This window comes from Lonchura striata, chromosome 31, assembly GCF_046129695.1.
Source record: "Lonchura striata isolate bLonStr1 chromosome 31, bLonStr1.mat, whole genome shotgun sequence".
NCBI classification, from domain to species: Eukaryota; Metazoa; Chordata; class Aves; order Passeriformes; family Estrildidae; genus Lonchura; species Lonchura striata.
In genome coordinates this window covers 5,805,495-5,824,885 of record NC_134633.1, presented here as the reverse complement: position 1 = coordinate 5,824,885, position 19,391 = coordinate 5,805,495, and the positions used below count along the sequence as shown (strand labels likewise).

Here is a 19,391-nt window from a genome sequence, read left to right as displayed (position 1 = left end):
CAGGGTTCCGGCGTTTTCCCCCCGGGATTGCCCGGCCCTCCCTCCCCCCGGGGGGATAAAAGTGGGAGGAAAGGGCAGAGGAAGCAGGAGAGGAGGAGGAAGGTGAGGGAGGAGAGGAAGGTGAGGAAGGTGAGGAAGGAGAGGAAGGTGAGGAAGGTGAGGAAGATGAGGAAGATGAGGAAGATGAGGAAGGTGAGGAAGGTGAGGAAGGTGAGGAAGGTGAGGAAGATGAGGAAGATGAGGAAGGTGAGGAAGGTGAGGAAGGTGAGGAAGGCGAGGAAGATGAGGAAGATGAGGAAGGTGAGGGAAGGTGAGGAAGATGAGGAAGGTGAGGAAGGAGAGGAAGCTCAGGAAGGTGAGGAAGATGAGGAAGATGAGGAAGGTGAGGAAGATGAGGAAGGCGAGGAAGGAGAGGAAGATGAGGAAGGAGAGGAAGATGAGGAAGGTGAGGAAGGCGAGGAGGGATAAGGAAGATGAGGAAGGCGAGGAAGGTGAGGAAGGTGAGGAAGGTGAGGAAGATGAGGAAGGCGAGGAGGGATAAGGAAGATGAGGAAGATGAGGAAGGCGAGGAAGGTTACCAGGCCGGATCCCGCGGTGCCCAGCAGCGCGCGGAAGTCGCTGGAGTCCGTGCGGCGCTTCGGCTGCCGCCAGGAAGGGCAGAGGAAGAGGAAGAGGAAGAGGAAGAGGAAGAGGAAGAGGAAGAGGGAGGAGGAAGAGAAAAGCAGAGAATCTGTTAAGGAAACAGCCGAAGAAGGAGGAGGAGAAGGAAGGAAAGGGAAGGGAAAGGGAAAGGGAAAGGAAAGAAGGGAAGGGAAAAAGGAAAGGGAAAGGGAAAGGGAAAGGGAAATGGAAAAGGGAAAGGGAAAAAGGGAAAGGGGAAAGGAAAAGGGAAAGGAAAGGAAAGGGAAAGGAAGCAAAAAGGGAAAGGAAAAGGGAAAGGGAAAAGGGAAAGGGAAAGGGAAAGGGAAAGGAAAAGGGAAAGGGAAAGGAAAAGGGAAAGGGGAAGGGGAAGGGAAAAGGGAAAGGGAAAGGGAAAGGAAAAGGGAAAGGGGAAAGGGAAAAGGGAAAGGGAAAGGGAAAGGGAAAGGAAAGGGAAAGGGGAAGGGAAAGGAAAAGGGAAAGGAAAAAGGGAAAGGAAAATGGGAAAGGAAAAGGGTAAGGGGAAGGAAAAAGGGAAGGGAAAACGGGAAAGGAAAACGGGAAGGGAAAAGGGAAAAGGGAAAAGGGAAAAGGGAAGGAAAGGGAAGGAAAGGGAAGGAAAGGGAAGGAAAGGGAAGGAAAGGGAAGGAAAGGGAAGGAAGGGAAGGAAAGGGAAGGAAAGGGAAGGAAAGGGAAGGAAAGGAAAGGAAAGGAAAGGAAAGGAAAGGAAAGGAAAGGAAGGAAAGGAAAGGAAGGAAAGGAAAGGAAAGGAAAGGGAAAGGAAAAAGGGGAAGGAAGGAAGGAAGGAGGAGGAGGAGGAGGAGGAGGAAGCAGGCAGTACCTGCCGGTCGTTCTCGACGTCGTAGCCCAGGCTGATCAAACAGGCCTTGAACTCCTCCGGGCCCAGGGCGCCGCCGTGGTCCTGAGAAACGGGGCAAAAATGGGCGAAATGGGGGAAAACGGGCGGGGAACAACCCCGGGGGCGGCTGCGGGCGGATCCCGGATCCCCCCGGATCCCCCGGATCCCCCGGATCCCCCCGGATCCCCGACCTTGTCGAAGTGGTTGAAGGAGGCGCGGAACTCCTGCATCTGCTCCTGGCTGATGCCCTTGGCGTCGCGGGTGAGGATCTGGTTCTCCACCTCGTTGATGGTGCGGGCGATGGTGGTCAGCAGCTGCTCCCAGCCCACGCGCAGGTGCTGCGGCCACGGCACCGGGGCACTGAGGGGCGGCCGAGCCCCGGCAGGGAGCCGGCACCCACGGGATCGCCCCGATCCCCGCGGGATCATCCAGAGACCCACGGGATCGCCCCGATCCCCGCGGGATCGCCCCGAGACCCACGGGATCGCCCTGATCCCCGCGGGATCGCCCTGAGACTGATGGGATCGTCCCGATCCCCGCGGGATCATCCAGAGACCCATGGGATCGCCCCGATCCCCGCGGGATCGCCCCGATCCCCGTGGGATCATCCTGAGACTGATGGGATTGCCCCGATCCTCACGGGATCGCCCTGAGACTGATGGGATCACCCCGATCCCCGCGGGATCGCCCTGAGACTGATGGGATCACCCCGATCCCCGCGGGATCGCCCTGAGACTGATGGGATCACCCCGATCCCCGCGGGATCGCCCTGAGACTGATGGGATCGCCCCGATCCCCGCGGGATCGCCCTGAGACTGATGGGATCACCCCGATCCCCACGGGATCATCCAGAGACCCACGGGATCGCCCCGATCCCCGTGGGATCGCCCTGAGACTGATGGGATTGCCCCGATCCCCGCGGGATCGCCCCGATCCCCGTGGGATCATCCTGAGACTGATGGGATCGCCCCGATCCCCGTGGGATCATCCTGAGACTGATGGGATTGCCCCGATCCCCGCGGGATCATCCAGAGACCCACGGGAACGCCCCGATCCCCGCGGGATCACCCTGATCCCCGTGGGATCACCCTGAGACTAATGGGATCGCCCCAATCCCCGCGGGATCATCCAGAGACCCACGGGATCGCCCCGATCCCCGCGGGATCATCCTGAGACCCGCGGGATCATCCTGAGGCCCACGGGATCGCCCCGATCCCCGCGGGATCACCCTGAGACTGATGGGATCGCCCCAATCCCCGTGGGATCATCCAGAGACCCATGGGATCACCCTGATCCCTGCGGGATCACCCTGATCCTCATGGGATCGCCCTGATCCTCACGGGATCATCCTGATCGTAATGGGATCACCCTGATCCTCATGGGATTGCCCCGATCCCCACAGGATCACCCTGATCCCCATGGGATGGATCCAGCACCCAAGGGATCACCCTGATCCTCATGGGATCATCCTGATCCTCACGGGATCATCCTGATCCTCATGGGATGGATCCAGCACCTAAGGGATCACCCTGATCCCCATGGGATGGATGCAGCACCCAAGGGATCACCCTGATCCTCACGAGATCACCCTGATCCCCCGGGATGACCCCAAATCCACTCAGGGTGACCCCAAACCCCCTCAGGGTGACCCTGAACCCCCTCAGGGTGACCCCAAACACCTCAGGGTGACCCCAAACCCCTCAGGGTGACCCCAAATCCACTCAGGATGACCCCAAACCCCCTCAGGGTGACCCCAAACCCCTCAGAGTGACCCCAAACCCCTCAGGATGACCCCAAACCCCTCAGGACAACCCCAAATCCACTCAGGATGACCCAAACCCCTCAGGTGACCCCAAACCCCCTTAGGGTGACCCCAAACCCCTCAGGGTGACCCCAGACCCGTCAAGATGTCCCCAGACCCCTCAGGGTGACCCCAAACCCCTCAAGATGTCCCCAAACCTCTCAGGACAACCCCAAACCCCTCAGGATGACCCCAAACCCCTCAGAGTGACCCCAGACCCCTCAGGGTGACCCCAAATCCCTCAGGGTGACCCCAGACCCCTCAGGGTGACCCCAGACCCCTCAGGGTGACCCCAAACCCCTCAGGATGACCCCAAATCCACTCAGGACGACCCCAAACCCCTCAGGGTGACCCCAAACCCTCAGGGTGACCCCAAATCCACTCAGAGTGACCCCAGACCCCTCAGGGTGACCCCAAACCCCTCAGGGTGACCCCAGACCCCTCAAGATGTCCCCAAACCCCTCAGGGTGACCCCAAACCCCTCAGAGTGACCCCAGACCCCTCAGGGTGACCCCAAACCCCTCAGGGTGACCCCAAACCCCTCAGAGTGACCCCAGACCCCTCAGGGTGACCCCAAACCCCTCAGAGTGACCCCAGACCCCTCAGGGTGACCCCAAATCCACTCATGGTGACCCCAAACCCCTCAGGGTGACCCCAGACCCCTCAGGTGACCCCAAACCCCTCAGGACAACCCCAAACCCCTCAGGGTGACCCCAAACCCCCTCAGGGTGACCCCAAACCCCTCAGAGTGACCCCAGACCCCTCAGGGTGACCCCAAACCCCTCAGGGTGACCCCAAACCCCCTCAGGGTGACCCCAAACCCCTCAGGGTGACCCCAGACCCCTCAGGGTGACCCCAAACCCCCTCAGGGTGACCCCAAACCCCCTCAGGGTGACCCCCAGCCCCCCGGGTGACCCCAGCCCCGCGGTCCCACCTCCATGGTGTAGTTGGAGTGCTGGTTGTCGAAGATCAGCGCCTCCTGCACCAGCTGGTGCTGCTGCTCCAGCAGCTCCAGGTTGGGCTTGTACTCCACGATGTTCTCCTCGTACTCCTTCAGGTGGTTCAGCTGGTCCTCCAGCGTGCCGTTCATCTCGATGGAGATCCGGCCGATCTCCTGGGATCGGGGATTCCTTCCAGAGCCCGCCGGGTCCCCCCGCGATCCCCGATCCCCGAATTCCAACCCTTGTCCAGGACGGCACCGGCCCAGCCCTTCCCACGGCTCCCAGAGCTGGGACGACGCGGGCATGGAGCAGCCCCAGAGCTGACTGCATCATCTCCACCGTTCCACCATCTCAGCATGTCCACCATTCCACCATCTCCACCATTCCATCATCTCCACCATCCCACCGTTCCACCATCTCCACAATCCCACCATTCCACCATCCCCACAATCCCACCATTCCACCATCTCCACCATCCCACCATTCCATCATCTCCACCATCCCACCGTTCCACCATGTCCATCATCCCACCATTCCATCATCTCCAACTCCACCATTTCAGCATGTCCACCGTTCCACCATCTCCACCATCCCACCGTTCCATCATCTCCACCAACTCCACCATCTCAGCATGTCACCATTCCACCATCTCCACCATCACCATCACCATCACCATCCCCATCCTACCATCACCATCCCAGCATCCCCATCTCCACCATCTCCATCACCATCACCATCTCCACCATCCCAATCCCACCATCCCCATCACCATCTCCACCATCACCATCCCACCATCACTATCTCCACCATCCCACCATCACCATCACCATCCCACCATCCCCATCTCCACCATCTCCATCACCATCTCCACCATCCCACCGTTCCACCATCTTCACCAACTCCACCATCTCAGCATGTCCACCATTCCATCATCTCCACCAACTCCATCTCAGCATGTCCACCATTCCATCATCTCCACCATCCCACCATCCCCATCTCCACATTCTCACCATCCCCATCTCCACCATCCGACCATCCTCATCTCCACCATCTCCACCATCCCCATCGCCATCCCACCATCACCATCTCCACCATCCCACCATCCCCATCTCCACCATCCCACCATCCCCATCCCACCATCCCCATCCCACCATCTCACCATCCCCATCTTCACCATCCCACCATGACCATCCCACCATCCCCATCACCATCCCACCATCTCCACCATCACCATCACCATCACCATCCCCATCCTACCATCACCATCTCCACCATCCCACTATCCCCATCTCCACCATCCCACCATGACCATCCCACCATCTCCATCCCCATCTCCACCATCCCACCATGACCATCCCACCATCCCCATCACCATCTCCACCATCCCACCATCTCCATCCCCATCTCCACCATCACCATCCCCATCCCACCATCCCCATCCCCATGTCCACCCCCCGGCGCCGCCGACCTCCATCTTGGTCTGGATCCAGGGCCCGACGCGGTTGGCCTGGCTGCCGAACTGCCGCCGCAGCCGCTCGTTGCAGTCCTGCCGCGCCTGCTCCTCCTGCAGCGCCTGGTCCCGCTGCGGCACCAGCTGCTGCACCTGCCGGCACAGCGGCAGCCGTCGGAACGGGAACGGGAACGGGAAACCGGGAATGGGAATGGGGAATGGGGAATGGGGAACCGGGAATGGGAATGGGGAACCGGGAACGGGAATGGGAAACCGGGAATGGGAACGGGAACGGGGACCTGCTCCTCCTGCAGCGCCTGGTCCCGCTGCGGCACCAGCTGCTGCACCTGCCGGCACAGCGGCAGCCATCGGAACGGGAACGGGAAACCGGGAATGGGAAACCGGGAATGGGAATGGGAACCGGGAATGGGAACAGGGGACCTGCTCCTCCTGCAGCGCCTGGTCCCGCTGCGGCACCAGCTGCTGCACCTGCCGGCACAGCGGCAGCCGTCGGAACGGCAACGGGAAACCGGGAATGGGAAACCGGGAATGGGAATGGGAACGGGAATGGGAACAGGAACGGGGACCTGCTCCTCCTGCAGCGCCTGGTCCCGCTGCGGCACCAGCTGCTGCACCTGCCGGCGCAGCGGCAGCCGTCGGAACGGCAACGGGAACGGGAAACCGGGAATGGGGAACCGGGAATGGGGAACCGGGAATGGGGAACGGGAACGGGAATGGGGAACCGGGAATGGGAATGGGGAACAGGAACGGGGACCTGCTCCTCCTGCAGCGCCTGGTCCCGCTGCGGCACCAGCTGCTGCACCTGCCGGCGCAGCGGCAGCCGTCGGAACGGGAACGGGAAACCAGGAATGGGAATGGGAATGGGAATGGGAATGGGGAACCGGGAATGGGGAACGGGAACGGGGACCTGCTCCTCCTGCAGCGCCTGGTCCCGCTGCGGCACCAGCTGCTGCACCTGCCGGCGCAGCGGCAGCCGTCGGAACGGGAACGGGAAACCGGGAATGGGGAACCGGGAATGGGGAACCGGGAATGGGGAACGGGAACGGGAATGGGGAACCGGGAATGGGAATGGGGAACAGGAACGGGGACCTGCTCCTCCTGCAGCGCCTGGTCCCGCTGCGGCACCAGCTGCTGCACCTGCCGGCACAGCGGCAGCCGTCGGAACGGGAACGGGAACGGGAAACCGGGAATGGGAATGGGTAATGGGAATGGGGAACGGGAATGGGAACCGGGAACGGGAATGGGAATGGGGAACGGGAATGGGAACGGGAATGGGAACCGGGAACGGGAATGGGAATGGGGAACGGGAATGGGAACGGGAATGGGGACCTGCTCCTCCTGCAGCGCCTGGTCCCGCTGCAGCACCAGCTGCTGCACCTGCCGGCGCAGCGGCAGCCGTCGGAACGGGAACGGGAATGGGAAACCGGGAACGGGAAACCGGGAATGGGAACGGGAATGGGGAATGGGAATGGGGAATGGGAATGGGGAACGGGAATGGGGATGGGGAACCGGGAATGGGGAACCAGGGAACTGGGAACAGGGTTGGGAATGCACCGGGAAACCAGGAATGGGGCCGGGAATGCGCTGGGAAACCAGGAATGGGGTGGGAAACTGGGAATGGGGTAGAGAACGTGGGAAAGGGAACTGGGAAACATGGAAAAGGGTTAAAATAGGAAAGAGGTGGGAAACATGGAGGGCAACAGGGAAAAATGGGAAAGGCTGGGAAACACGGAGGGGAACCGAGGAAAACGGAGGGGAAACCGGGAAACACAGGAAAGGAGTGGGAAACATGGACGGGAAACTGGGAAACACGGAGGGGAAACCACAAAAAACGGGAAAGGAGTGGAAACAGGGAAGGGAAAAATGGCAGGAAGAGGGGAAAAAGTGCAGGAAAAGGGGAAAACGGTGGGAAAAGGGGAGAAAAAGAGGAGGAAAAGGGGAAAAACTCCAGGAAGATGGGAAAACAGTGGGAAAAGGGGAGAAAAAGCACAGGAAAAGGGGAAAAAATGGTGGGAAAAGGAGAAAATGGCGGGAAAAGGGGAAAAATGGTGGGAAAAGGGGGAAAATGGTGGGAAAAGGGGGAAAATGGTGGGAAAAGGGGGAAAATGGTGGGAAAAGGGGGAAAATGGTGGGAAAAGGGGGAAAATGGTGGGAAAAGGGGGAAAAGGGCTGGAAAAGGGGGAAAATGGTGGGAAAAGGTGGAAAATGGCGGGAAAAGGGGGAAAAGGGCGGGAAAAGGGGGAAAAGGGCGGGAAAAGGGGGAAAAGGGCGGGAAAAGGGAAAAATGGCGGGAAAAGGGGAAAAATGGCGGGAAAAGGGGGAAAAGGGCGGGAAAAGGGGGAAAAGGGTGGGAAAAGGGGGAAAAGGGCAGGAAAAGGGGGAAAATGGTGGGAAAAGGGGGAAAAGGGCGGGAAAAGGGGGAAAAGGGCGGGAAAAGGGGGAAAAGGGCTGGAAAAGAGCGGTAAAAGGGGGAAAATGGCGGGAAAAGGGGGAAAAGGGCTGGAAAAGAGTGGTAAAAGGGGGAAAATGGCGGGAAAAGGGGGAAAAGGGCGGGAAAAGGGGAAAAATGGTGGGAAAAGGGGAAAAAGGGCGGGAAAAGGGGGAAAAGGTTGGGAAAAGAGCAGTAAAAGGGGGAAAATGGCGGGAAAAGGGGGAAAAGGGCGGGACAAGGGGAAGTGCGCGCAGAGGGGCGGGCTCCGTACCCGCTCCCACTTGGAGTTGATGACCTGGGCCGTGACCGAGGTGTAGGGGTTGCTGGCGGGCAGCTGGATCCCGTGCAGCTCCGCCAGGCGCTGCGCCTCCCGCTGGATCCCCAGGATCGCCTCCCGCTCCTTGTCCGCGTCCGGCAGCGTCGACTTGAACTGCTCGTGGGCCGCCATCAGGCCCTGGCGGCGCGGACGGAACCCCTCAGAGCTCCCGGGAATTCCACGGAACTCCGCAGAATTCATTCCGCGGAACCCCTCGGAGCTCCCGGGAATTCCACGGAATTCTGCAGAATTCATTCCGCGGAACCCCTCGGAGCTCCCGGGAATTCCATGGAATCCCGCAGAATTCATTCCGCGGAACCCCTCGGAGCTCCCGGGAATTCCACGGAACTCCGCAGAATTCATTCCGCGGAACCCCTCGGAACTCCCGGGAATTCCACGGAATCCCGCAGAATTCATTCCGCAGAACCCCTCGGAGCTCCCGGGAATCTCGTGGAATTCTGCAGAACCCCTCAGAGCTCCCGGGAATTCCACGGAACTCCGCAGAATTCATTCCGCGGAACCCCTCAGAGCTCCCGGGAATTCCACGGAATCCCGCAGAATTAATTCCGCAGAACCCCTCAGAGCTCCCGGGAATTCCACGGAACTCCGCAGAATTCATTCCGCGGAACCCCTCGGAGCTCCCGGGAATCTCGTGGAATTCCGCAGGACTCCTCAGAGTTCTGAGGAATCTCGTGGAATTCTGCAGAACCCCTCGGAGCTCCCAGGAATTCCACGGAACTCTGCAGAATTCATTCCGCAGAACCCCTCGGAGCTCCCAGGAATCTCGTGGAATTCCGCGGAACTCCTCAGAATTAATTCCTCAGAATTCCACGGAACTCCTCAAAATTCCACTGAATTCCTCAGAACTAATTCCTCAGAGTTCCACAGAATTCCAGAGATTTCCTCAGAATTCCTCAGAACGAATTCCTCAAATTTCCAGAGAATTCCTCGGAATTCCACAGAATTCCTCAGAACTCCTCAGAATTCCAGAGAATTCCTCAGAACTCCACAGAATTCCTCAGGACACCTCAGAACTCCTCAGAATTCCAGAGAATTCCTCAGAACTCCATGGAATTCAACATAATTTCTCAGAATTCCAGAGAACTCCTCAGAATTCCCCCGAACACCTCAGAACTCCTCAGAATTCCACAGAATTCCTCAGAACTCCTCAGAATTCCAGAGAATTCCTCAGAATTCCTCAGAACTCCTCAGAATTCCTCAGAACTCCATGGAATTCAACATAATTTCTCAGAATTCCAGAGAATTCCTCAGAATTCCTCAGAACTCCTCAGAATTCCAGAGAATTCCTCAGAACTCCTCAGAACTCCACGGAATTCAACATAATTTCTCAGAATTCCAGAGAACTCCTCAGAATTCCCCCGAACACCTCAGAACTCCTCAGAATTCCACAGAATTCCTCAGAACTCCCCAGAATTCCAGATAATTCCTCAGAACCCCTCAGAATTCCTCAGAACTCCATGGAATTCAACATAATTTCTCAGAATTCCAGAGAACTCGTCAGAATTCCCCCGAACACCTCAGAACTCCTCAGAATTCCACAGAATTCCTCAGAACTCCTCAGAATTCCAGAGAATTCCTCAGAATTCCTCAGAACTCCTCAGAATTCCTCAGGACACCTCAGAACTCGTCAGAACTCCTCAGAATTCCACAGAATTCCTCAGAACTCCTCAGAATTCCAGAGAACTCCTCAGAATTCCATGGAACTCCTCAGAACTCCTCAGAATTCCACAGAACTCCTCAGAACTCCATGGAATTCAACATAATTTCTCAGAATTCCAGAGAATTCCTCAGAATTCCTCAGAACTCCTCAGAATTCCAGAGAATTCCTCAGAATTCCTCAGAACTCCATGGAATTCAACATAATTTCTCAGAATTCCAGAGAACTCCTCAGAATTCTCCCGAACACCTCAGAACTCCTCAGAATTCCAGAGAATTCCTCAGAACTCCTCAGAACTCCATGGAATTCAACGTAATTTCTCAGAATTCCAGAGAATTCCTCAGAATTCCTCAGAACTCCTCAGAATTCCAGAGAATTCCTCAGAACTCCTCAGAACTCCATGGAATTCAACATAATTTCTCAGAATTCCAGAGAATTCCTCAGAATTCCTCAGAACTCCACGGAATTCAACATAATTTCTCAGAATTCCAGAGAACCCCTCAGAATTCCCCCGAACACCTCAGAACTCCTCAGAATTCCACAGAATTCCTCAGAACTCCTCAGAATTCCAGAGAATTCCTCAGAATTCCTCAGAACTCCTCAGAATTCCTCAGAACTCCATGGAATTCAACATAATTTCTCAGAATTCCAGAGAACCCCTCAGAATTCCCCCGAACACCTCAGAACTCCTCAGAATTCCACAGAATTCCTCAGAACTCCTCAGAACTCCAGGGACTGCAGCTGGGAGCTGCTCGATCCCCAAAGCTCCCGCGCCTCTGCCGCACAACCGGCGAGGAGGACGCCCCGGAAATGGGGATTTTGGGGGATTTTGGGGGATTTTGGGGGATTTTGGGGATTTTGGGGCGGGACTGGCGCCCACCTGGATCTCCTCGATGGTGTGCACGATGAACATGTCCTGCAGGTCCTCCATGGCGCTCTCCATCCAGTTGTTGAAGGGCGCCGCGCGCTTGGCATACTCCAGGTGCAGCTCGTCGATGGTCTCCAGCTGCTTCTCCGTTTTCTGCCGCCACAAACGCCGGCGTCGGATCCCGCGGCGGGATCCGGGGGGGATTGGAGGTTGGGATCCCGGGATTGGGATCCAGGGTTGGGATCCAGGGTTGGGATTGGAGGTTGGGATCCCGGGGTTGGGATCCCGGGTTGGGATCCGGGGGGGATTGGAGGTTGGGATCCCGGGGTTGGGATCCCAGGTTGGGATCCGGGGGGGATTGGAGGTTGGGATCCCGGGATTGGGATCCAGGGTTGGGATCCAGGGTTGGGATTGGAGGTTGGGATTGGAGGTTGGGATTAAAGGTTGGGATCCCGGGGTTGGGATCTGGGACTGGGATCCGGGGGGTGCGATCCAGGGTTGGGATCCTGGGGTTGGGATCCAGGGTTGGGATTGGAGGCTGGGATCCCGGGGTTGGGATCCAGGGTTGGGATCCCGGGGTTGGGATCCCGGGATTGGGATCCAGGGTTGGGATCCAGGGTTGGGATTGGAGGCTGGGATCCCGGGGTTGGGATCCAGGGTTGGGATCCCGGGGTTGGGATCTGGGACTGGGATCCGGGGGGTGCGATCCAGGATTGGGATCCTGGGGTTGGGATCCAGGGTTGGGATTGGAGGCTGGGATCCCGGGGTTGGGATCTTGGGGTTGGGATCCAGGGTTGGGATCTTGGGGTTGGGATTGGAGGTTGGGATCCCGGGGTTGGGATCTTGGGGTTGGGATCCCGGGGTTGGGATCTGGGACTGGGATCCGGGGGGTGCGATCCAGGATTGGGATCCTGGGGTTGGGATCCAGGGTTGGGATTGGAGGTTGGGATCTTGGGGTTGGGATCCCGGGGTTGGGATCCAGGGTTGGGATCCCGGGGTTGGGATCCCGAGGTTGGGATCCAGGGTTGGGATCTTGGGGTTGGGATCCCGGGGTTGGGATCCAGGGTTGGGATCCCGGGGTTGGGATCCAGGGTTGGGATCCAGGGTTGGGATCCCGGGGTTGGGATTGGAGGTTGGGATCCAGGGTTGGGATCTTGGGGTTGGGATCCCGGGGTTGGGATCTTGGGGTTGGGATCCGGGGGGTGCGATCCAGGGTTGGGATTGGAGGCTGGGATCCTGGGGTTGGGATCTGGGACTGGGATCTGGGGGGTGGGATCCAGGGTTGGGATCTGGAGTTGAGATCCAGGATTGGGATCCAGGATTGGGATCCAGGGCCAGGATCCAGGATTGGGATCCAGTTTTGGGATCTGGGTTGGGATCCAGGTTGGGATCCGGGTTGGGATCCGGGTTGGGATCCTGGTTTGGGATCCAGGTTGGGATCCGGGTTGGGATCTGGGTTGTGATCCAGTTTTTGGATCCAGTTTTTGGATCCAGTTTTGGGATCCGGGTTTGGGATCCGGGTTTGGGATCCGGGATTGGGATCCAGTTTTGGGATCCGTGTTTAGGATCTGTGTTTGGGATCCGTGTTTGGGATCCTGGTTTGGGATCCAGGGCCAGGATCCAGTTTTGGGATCCAGGATTGGGATCCGTGTTTGGGATCCGTGTTTGGGATCCAGTTGTGGGATCCAGTTTTGGGATCCGGGTTGGGATCCAGGGCCAGGATCCAGTTTTGGGATCCAGTTTTGGGATCCGTGTTTGGGATCCTGGTTTGGGATCCAGGGCCAGGATCCAGTATTGGGATCCAGTATTGGGATCCAGTTTTGGGATCCAGTTTTGGGATCCGTGTTTGGGATCCGTGTTTGGGATCCAGTTTTGGGATCCAGTTTTGGGATCCGGGTTGGGATCCTGGTTTGGGATCCAGTTTTGGGATCCAGTTTTGGGATCCGGGTTGGGATCCGGGTTGGGATCCGGGGTTGGGATCCAGGATTGTGATCCAGTTTTGGGATCCAGGATTGGGATCCAGTTTTGGGATCCAGGATTGGGATCCAGGGCCGGGATCCAGTTTTGGGATCCAGGATTGGGATCCAGTATTGGGATCCAGGATTGGGATCCAGTTTTGGGATCCAGGATTGGGATCCAGTTTTGGGATCCAGTTTTGGGATCCAGTTTTGGGATCCGGGTCCCGGCCCCCCGCCCCGGCCCCCGCGGACCTCGAGCGCCTGGCGGCGGCTGTGGGTCAGGGAGCCCAGCAGGTCCCACTGGTCACAGATCTTCTGGCACCGCGCGTTGACGCTCGGCGCGTCGTAGTAATCCAGCTCGCTGGGAAACGGGGAGAAAACGGGGAAAACGGGGAAACGGGGGGAAAAATGGGGAAAAACGGGGAAAACGGGGGGAAACGGGGGGAAATGGGGGAAAAACGGGGGGAAACGGGGAGAAACGGGGAGAAAAAGGGGGGAAATGGGGAAAAACGGGGGGAAAATGGGGGGAAACGGGGAGAAATGGGGAAAAACGGGGGGAAAAACGGGGGGAAATGGGGGAAAACGGGGGGAAACGGGGAGAAAATGGGGGGAAAAACGGAGAAAACGGGGAGAAACGGGGAGAAAATGGGGGGAAATGGGGGAAAACGGGGGGAAACGGGGGGAAATGGGGGAAAAACGGGGAAAACGGGGGGAAACGGGGGGAAATGGGGGAAAAACGGGGAAAACGGGGGGAAACGGGGAAAAACGGGGGGAAACGGGGAGAAAATGGGGGGAAACGGGGGGAAACGGGGAAAAACGGGGGGAAAAACGGGGAAAACGGGGAGAAACGGGGAGAAAATGGGGGGAAACAGGGAGAAATGGGGAAAAACAGGGGGAAAAACGGGGAGAAACGGGGAGAAAATGGGGGGAAACAGGGAGAAATGGGGAAAAACAGGGGGAAAAACGGGGAGAAACGGGGAGAAAATGGGGGGAAATGGGGGAAAACGGGGGGAAACGGGTGGAAATGGGGGAAAAACGGGGAAAACGGGGGGAAACGGGGGGAAATGGGGGAAAAACGGGGGGAAACGGGGAGAAAATGGGGGGAAACGGGGAAAAACGGGGGGAAAAATGGGGGGAAACGGGGAAAAACAGGGAAAAAAGGGGAGAAACAGGGAAAACCGGGGGAAAAAAGGGGAGAAAATGGGGGGAAACGGGGAAAAAAGGGGAGAAAATGGGGGGAAACAGGGAGAAACAGGGGGGAAACGGGGGGAAATGGGGGAAAAACGGGGGGAAAACGGGGGGAAACAGGGAAAAACAGGGAAAAAAGGGGAGAAACAGGGAAAACCGGGGGAAAAATGGGGAGAAAATGGGGGGAAACGGGGAGAAAATGGGGGGAAACGGGGAAAAAAGGGGAGAAAATGGGGGGAAACAGGATGAAACAGGGGGGAAACGGGGAAAAATGGGGAGAAAACGGGGAAAAACGGAGAGAAACGGGGAAAAAAGGGGAGAAAATGGGGGGAAACGGGGGAAAACGGGGGGAAACGGGGCAAAATGGGGGAAAAACAGGGGGAAACGGGGAAAGAACAGAGAGAAACGGGGAGAAAATGGGGGGAAACGGGGAAAAACGGGGAAAAACGGGGAGAAAATGGGGGGAAATGGGGAAAAACGGGGAAAAACGGGGGGAAACAGGGAAAAACAGGGAAAGAAAGGAGAGAAACGGGGAGAAAATGGGGGGAAACGGGGAAAAAATGGGGAAAAAAGGGGGGAAAACAGAGAGAAACGGGGAAAGGTGGGGTGAAATGGGGAAAAAAACACAGAAAAACGGGGGAAATGGGGAAAAAATGGGGGAAAAGGGGAAAAATGGGAAAAAAAACCAGAAAAATGGGGCAAAAGGGGGAAAATGGGGGAAAATAGAGAAAAAATTGGCAAAAATGGGGCAAAAATGAGGAAAACCAGGGGGAAACGGGGAAAAATGGGGGGAATAAGGAAAAATGGGGGGAAATGGGGAAAAACAGGGGGGAAAATGGGAAAAAAAACAGTGGGAAAAGAGGGAAAGGCCATGGGAAAAAGGGAGAACGGAGAAAAGAAAGGAAAGGGGAAAACAGTGGGAAAAGGTGGGAAGGGGGAAAAGCGTGGGGATATTTCAGGTCATTTTGGGTGTATTTTGGGATAGTTTGGGTTATTTATTTGGTATTTTTTGGGGTGTGTTTTGGGACATCTCACAGGTTATTCTGGGGATATTTTGGGGTCTCCCATCCTGTATTTGGGAGATGGCTGGGAGCTGCTTTTGGGGTCTCCCTCAGGACACTTTGGGGGTGATTTTGGGGTTCAATTTGGGGTGTTTTGGGTTCCCATACTTGAGCTCCTGGGTGATGGCTCGGAGCTGCCTTTGGGCTCCCCCGGCACACTTTGGGGGTGATTTTGGGGTTCAGTTTGGGGTGTTTTGGGTTTCCATACTTGAGCTCCTGGGTGATGGCTCGGAGCTGCTTTTGGGGTCCCCCCGGCACACTTTGGGGGCGATTTTGGGGTTCAATTTGGGGTGTTTTGGGTTCCCATACTTGAGCTCCTGGGTGATGGCTCAGAGCTGCTTTTGGGGTCTCCCTCAGGACACTTTGGGGGTGATTTTGGGGTTCAATTTGGGGTGTTTTGGGGGTGTTTTGGGTTCCCATACTTGAGCTCCTGGGCGATGGCTGGGAGCTGCTTTTGGGGTCCCCCCGGCACACTTTGGGGGTGATTTTGGGGTTCAGTTTGGGGTGTTTTGGGTTCCCATACTTGAAATCCTGGGCGATGGCTTGGAGCTGCTTTTGGGGTCTCCCTCAGGACACTTTGGGGGTGATTTTGGGGTTCAGTTTGGGGTGTTTTGGGTTTCCATACTTGAGCTCCTGGATGATGGCTGGGAGCTGCTTTTGGGGTCCCCCCCAGCACAATTTGGGGGTGATTTTGGGGTTCAATTTGGGGCGTTTTGGGGGTGTTTTGGGTTTCCATACTTGAGCTCCTGGGTGATGGCTGGGAGCTGCCTTTGGGGTCTCCCTCAGGACACTTTGGGGGTGATTTTGGGGTTCAGTTTGGGGTGTTTTGGGTTCCCATACTTGAAATCCTGGGCGATGGCTTGGAGCTGCTTTTGGGGTCTCCCTCAGGACACTTTGGGGGTGATTTTGGGGTTCAGTTTGGGGTGTTTTGGGTTTCCATACTTGAGCTCCTGGATGATGGCTGGGAGCTGCTTTTGGGGTCCCCCCCAGCACAATTTGGGGGTGATTTTGGGGTTCAATTTGGGGTGTTTTGGGTGTCATATTTGAGGTCCTGGATGATGGCTGGGAGCTGCCTTTGGGGTCCCCCCGGCACACTTTGGGGGTGATTTTGGGGTTCAATTTGGGGTGTTTTGGGTTCCCATACTTGAGCTCCTGGGCGATGGCCGCGATCTGCTCCACGCGGTCCTGGTGCGCCGCCAGGTCCGACTCGAAGGCCTCGTGCTTGCGGAGCAGCGCCCGCACCTGGGCCAGCGAGGCCGTGCCCGAGTCCCGGTCCCGCAGGGCCACCTCCTTACCTGGCACAGGTGTGGGGACACCCCTGAGACCCCTAAAACTAACCTGTGCCACCCCCTGTGCCACCTCCTTACCTGGCACAGGTGTGGGGACACCCCTGAGACCCCAAAAATTAACCTGTGCCACCCCCTGTGCCACCTCCTTACCTGGCACAGGTGTGGGGACACCCCTGAGACCCCTAAAACTAACCTGTGCCACCCCCTGTGCCACCTCCTTACCTGGCACAGGTGTGGGGACACCCCTGAGACCCCAAATCCCTCCCTGTGCCACCCCCTGTGCCACCTCCTTACCTGGCACAGGTGTGGGGACACCCCTGAATCTCCGTCACCCACAAATCCATCCCCTGCCCCACAAAATCCTGGTGCCTGAATCCCCAAATCCATCCCCTGAGCCCCCAAATCCATCCCCTGAACCCCCAAATCCATCCCCTGAGCCCCCAAATCCATCCCCTGAACCCCCAATTCCACCCCCTGAACCCCCAATTCCACCCCCTGAACCCTCAATTCCATCCCCTGAGCCCCCAAATCCATCCCCAGAACCCCCAAATCCATCCCCAGAACCCCCAAATCCATCCCCTGAGCCCCCAATTCCACCCCCAGAACCCCCAAATCCATCCCCAGAACCCCCAATTCCACCCCCTGAACCCCCAATTCCATCCCCTGAACCCCCAAACCCACCCCCAGCCCCCCCAAACCCATCCCCAGAACCCCCAATTCCATCCCCTGAACCCCCAATTCCACCCCCTGAACCCTCAATTCCATCCCCTGAGCCCCCAAATCCATCCCCAGAACCCCCAATTCCATCCCCTGAACCCCCAAATCCATCCCCTGAGCTCCCAAATCCATCCCCTGAACCCCCAAATCCATCCCCTGAGCTCCCAAATCCATCCCCTGAACCCCCAATTCCATCCCCTGAATCCCCAATTCCATCCCCTGCTCCTCAATTCCATAGCCTGAATCCTCAAATCCTGGGGTCTGAACCCCCAATTCCATCCCCTGAGCCCCCAAATCCATCCCGAGCCCCCAATTCCACCCCCTGAGCCCCCAAATCCATCCCCAGAACCCCCAAATCCATCCCCTGAACCCCCAAATCCACCCCCAGCCCCCCCAAACCCGGTACCTTCCGTCCAGCCCTCGTGGATCGAGGCTTTCTGCCGGAATTTCTCGGCCAGGTGATCCAGGCGCTCCAGGCGCCGCAGCTCCGTCAGGAGCCACTCCTCGTGGCCCTTCTCGGCCTGCTCCAGGCGCTGCCACCCTGCCCCGATGTCCTGGGGACCCCAAAAACCCCCAGGGTCACCCCAAAATCCCCCAGGGTCACCCCAAAATCCCCCAGGGTCACCCCACCTTGGGGTCACCCCAAAATCCCCCAGCACAGGTAACACAGGTGACCCCACTCCTCGTGGCCCTTCTCGGCCTGCTCCAGGCGCTGCCACCCTGCCCCGATGTCCTGGGGACCCCAAAAACCACCAGGGTCACCCCAAAAACCCCCAGGGTCACCCCAAAATCCCTCAGTCATCCCAAAATCCCCCAGGGTCACCCCAAAATCCCCCTGGGACCCTCCCAAGCCCCTTGATCCCACCCTGCCCTTTGACAGCTCCCAGTGGGGTGGGTTTAGGACCCCCCGAGAACCCCCAAATCTCCCCCCAGGACCCCGAAGCCCCCAGACCCACCAAGACCATCCTGCCCTCGGAGGGCTGGGGCAGATTTGGGGCAGATTTGGGGCAGATCAGGGTGGGTTTAAGCCCCCCCAGGACCCCGAAACCCCCAGACCCACCGAGACCATCCTGCCCTTGGAGGGCCGGGGCAGATTTGGGGCAGATTTGGGGCAGTTTAGGGTGGGTTTAAGCTTCCCCAGGACCCCGAAGCCCCCAGACCCACCGAGACCATCCTGCCCTCGGAGGGCTGGGGCAGATTTGGGGCAGATTTGGGGCAGTTCAGGGTGGGTTTAAGCCCCCCCAGGACCTCAAAGCCCCCAGACCCACCGAGACCATCCTGCCCTCAGAGGGCTGGGGCAGATTTGGGGCAGATCAGGGTGGGTTTAAGCTCCCCCAGGACCCCGAAGCCCCCAGACCCACCAAGACCATCCTGCCCTCAGAAGGACGGGGCAGATTTGGGGCAGTTCAGGGTGGGTTTAAGCCCCCCCAGGACCTCAAAGCCCCCAGACCCACCGAGACCACCCTGCCCTCGGAGGGCTGGGGCAGATTTGGGGCAGATCAGGGTGGGTTTAAGCTCCCCCAAGACCCTGAAGCCCCCAGACCCACCGAGACCATCCTGCCCTCAGAAGGCCAGGGCCGATTTGGAGCAGATTTGGGGCAGACCAGGGTGGATTTAGGACACACCAAGGTGGGTTTAAGGTCCCCCAGGACCCTGAAACCCCCAGACCCACCAAGACCATCCTGCCCTCGGAGGGCTGGGGCAGATTTGGGGCAGATTTGGGGCAGTTTAGGGTGGGTTTAAGCCCCCCCAGGACCCCGAAACCCCCAGACCCACCGAGACCATCCTGCCCTCGGAGGGCTGGGGCAGATTTGGGGCATTTTCAGGGGATTTGAGTCCCTCAAGGACCCCGAAGCCCCCAGACCCACCGAGACCATCCTGCCCTCGGAGGGCATGAAGGCGGGCCGGCCGCTGAGGCGCAGTTTGGTCTGCAGGGTGTTGAAGTTGATCTCCAGCTGGCACTTCTCCTGCACCTTGGGGGGTTTGTGCACGCGGCGGTACTCGCGGAAATCCTCCAGCTTCTGCTGCATGGCCGGGATGGTTTTCTGCGGGTCCCGGGCCTCCAGCCAGGGGATGGTGCGCTGGATCCACGCCAGCAGCTGGGGAGAAATTTGGGGGGTGGGATGGGGTTTGGGATGGAATTTGGGATGGGGTTTGGGGTGTGGGATGGGGTT

At 58.2% G+C, this 19,391-nt stretch overlaps 1 protein-coding gene across 4 annotated transcripts in view; it reads right to left on the bottom strand.

Moving 5' to 3' along the window:
• ACTN4 (actinin alpha 4) overlaps positions 1-19,391 on the bottom strand; it is a 54,391-nt gene that overhangs the window by 4,888 nt on the left and 30,112 nt on the right. For 2 of the 4 annotated variants that reach the window (XM_077789191.1, XM_077789190.1), the window contains exons 10-20: positions 19,086-19,316; positions 17,624-17,771; positions 16,356-16,506; positions 13,215-13,323; positions 11,017-11,157; positions 8,414-8,596; positions 5,709-5,843; positions 4,234-4,413; positions 1,690-1,836; positions 1,481-1,561; positions 579-641 (exon numbers count right to left, since the gene is read on the bottom strand). In XM_077789191.1, the coding sequence (XP_077645317.1) occupies positions 579-641; positions 1,481-1,561; positions 1,690-1,836; positions 4,234-4,413; positions 5,709-5,843; positions 8,414-8,596; positions 11,017-11,157; positions 13,215-13,323; positions 16,356-16,506; positions 17,624-17,771; positions 19,086-19,316 (1,569 nt within the window). The remainder of the gene's footprint in view (positions 1-578; positions 642-1,480; positions 1,562-1,689; positions 1,837-4,233; positions 4,414-5,708; positions 5,844-8,413; positions 8,597-11,016; positions 11,158-13,214; positions 13,324-16,355; positions 16,507-17,623; positions 17,772-19,085; positions 19,317-19,391) is intronic. The other 2 variants (XM_077789192.1, XM_077789193.1) reach the window with 1 other exon arrangement.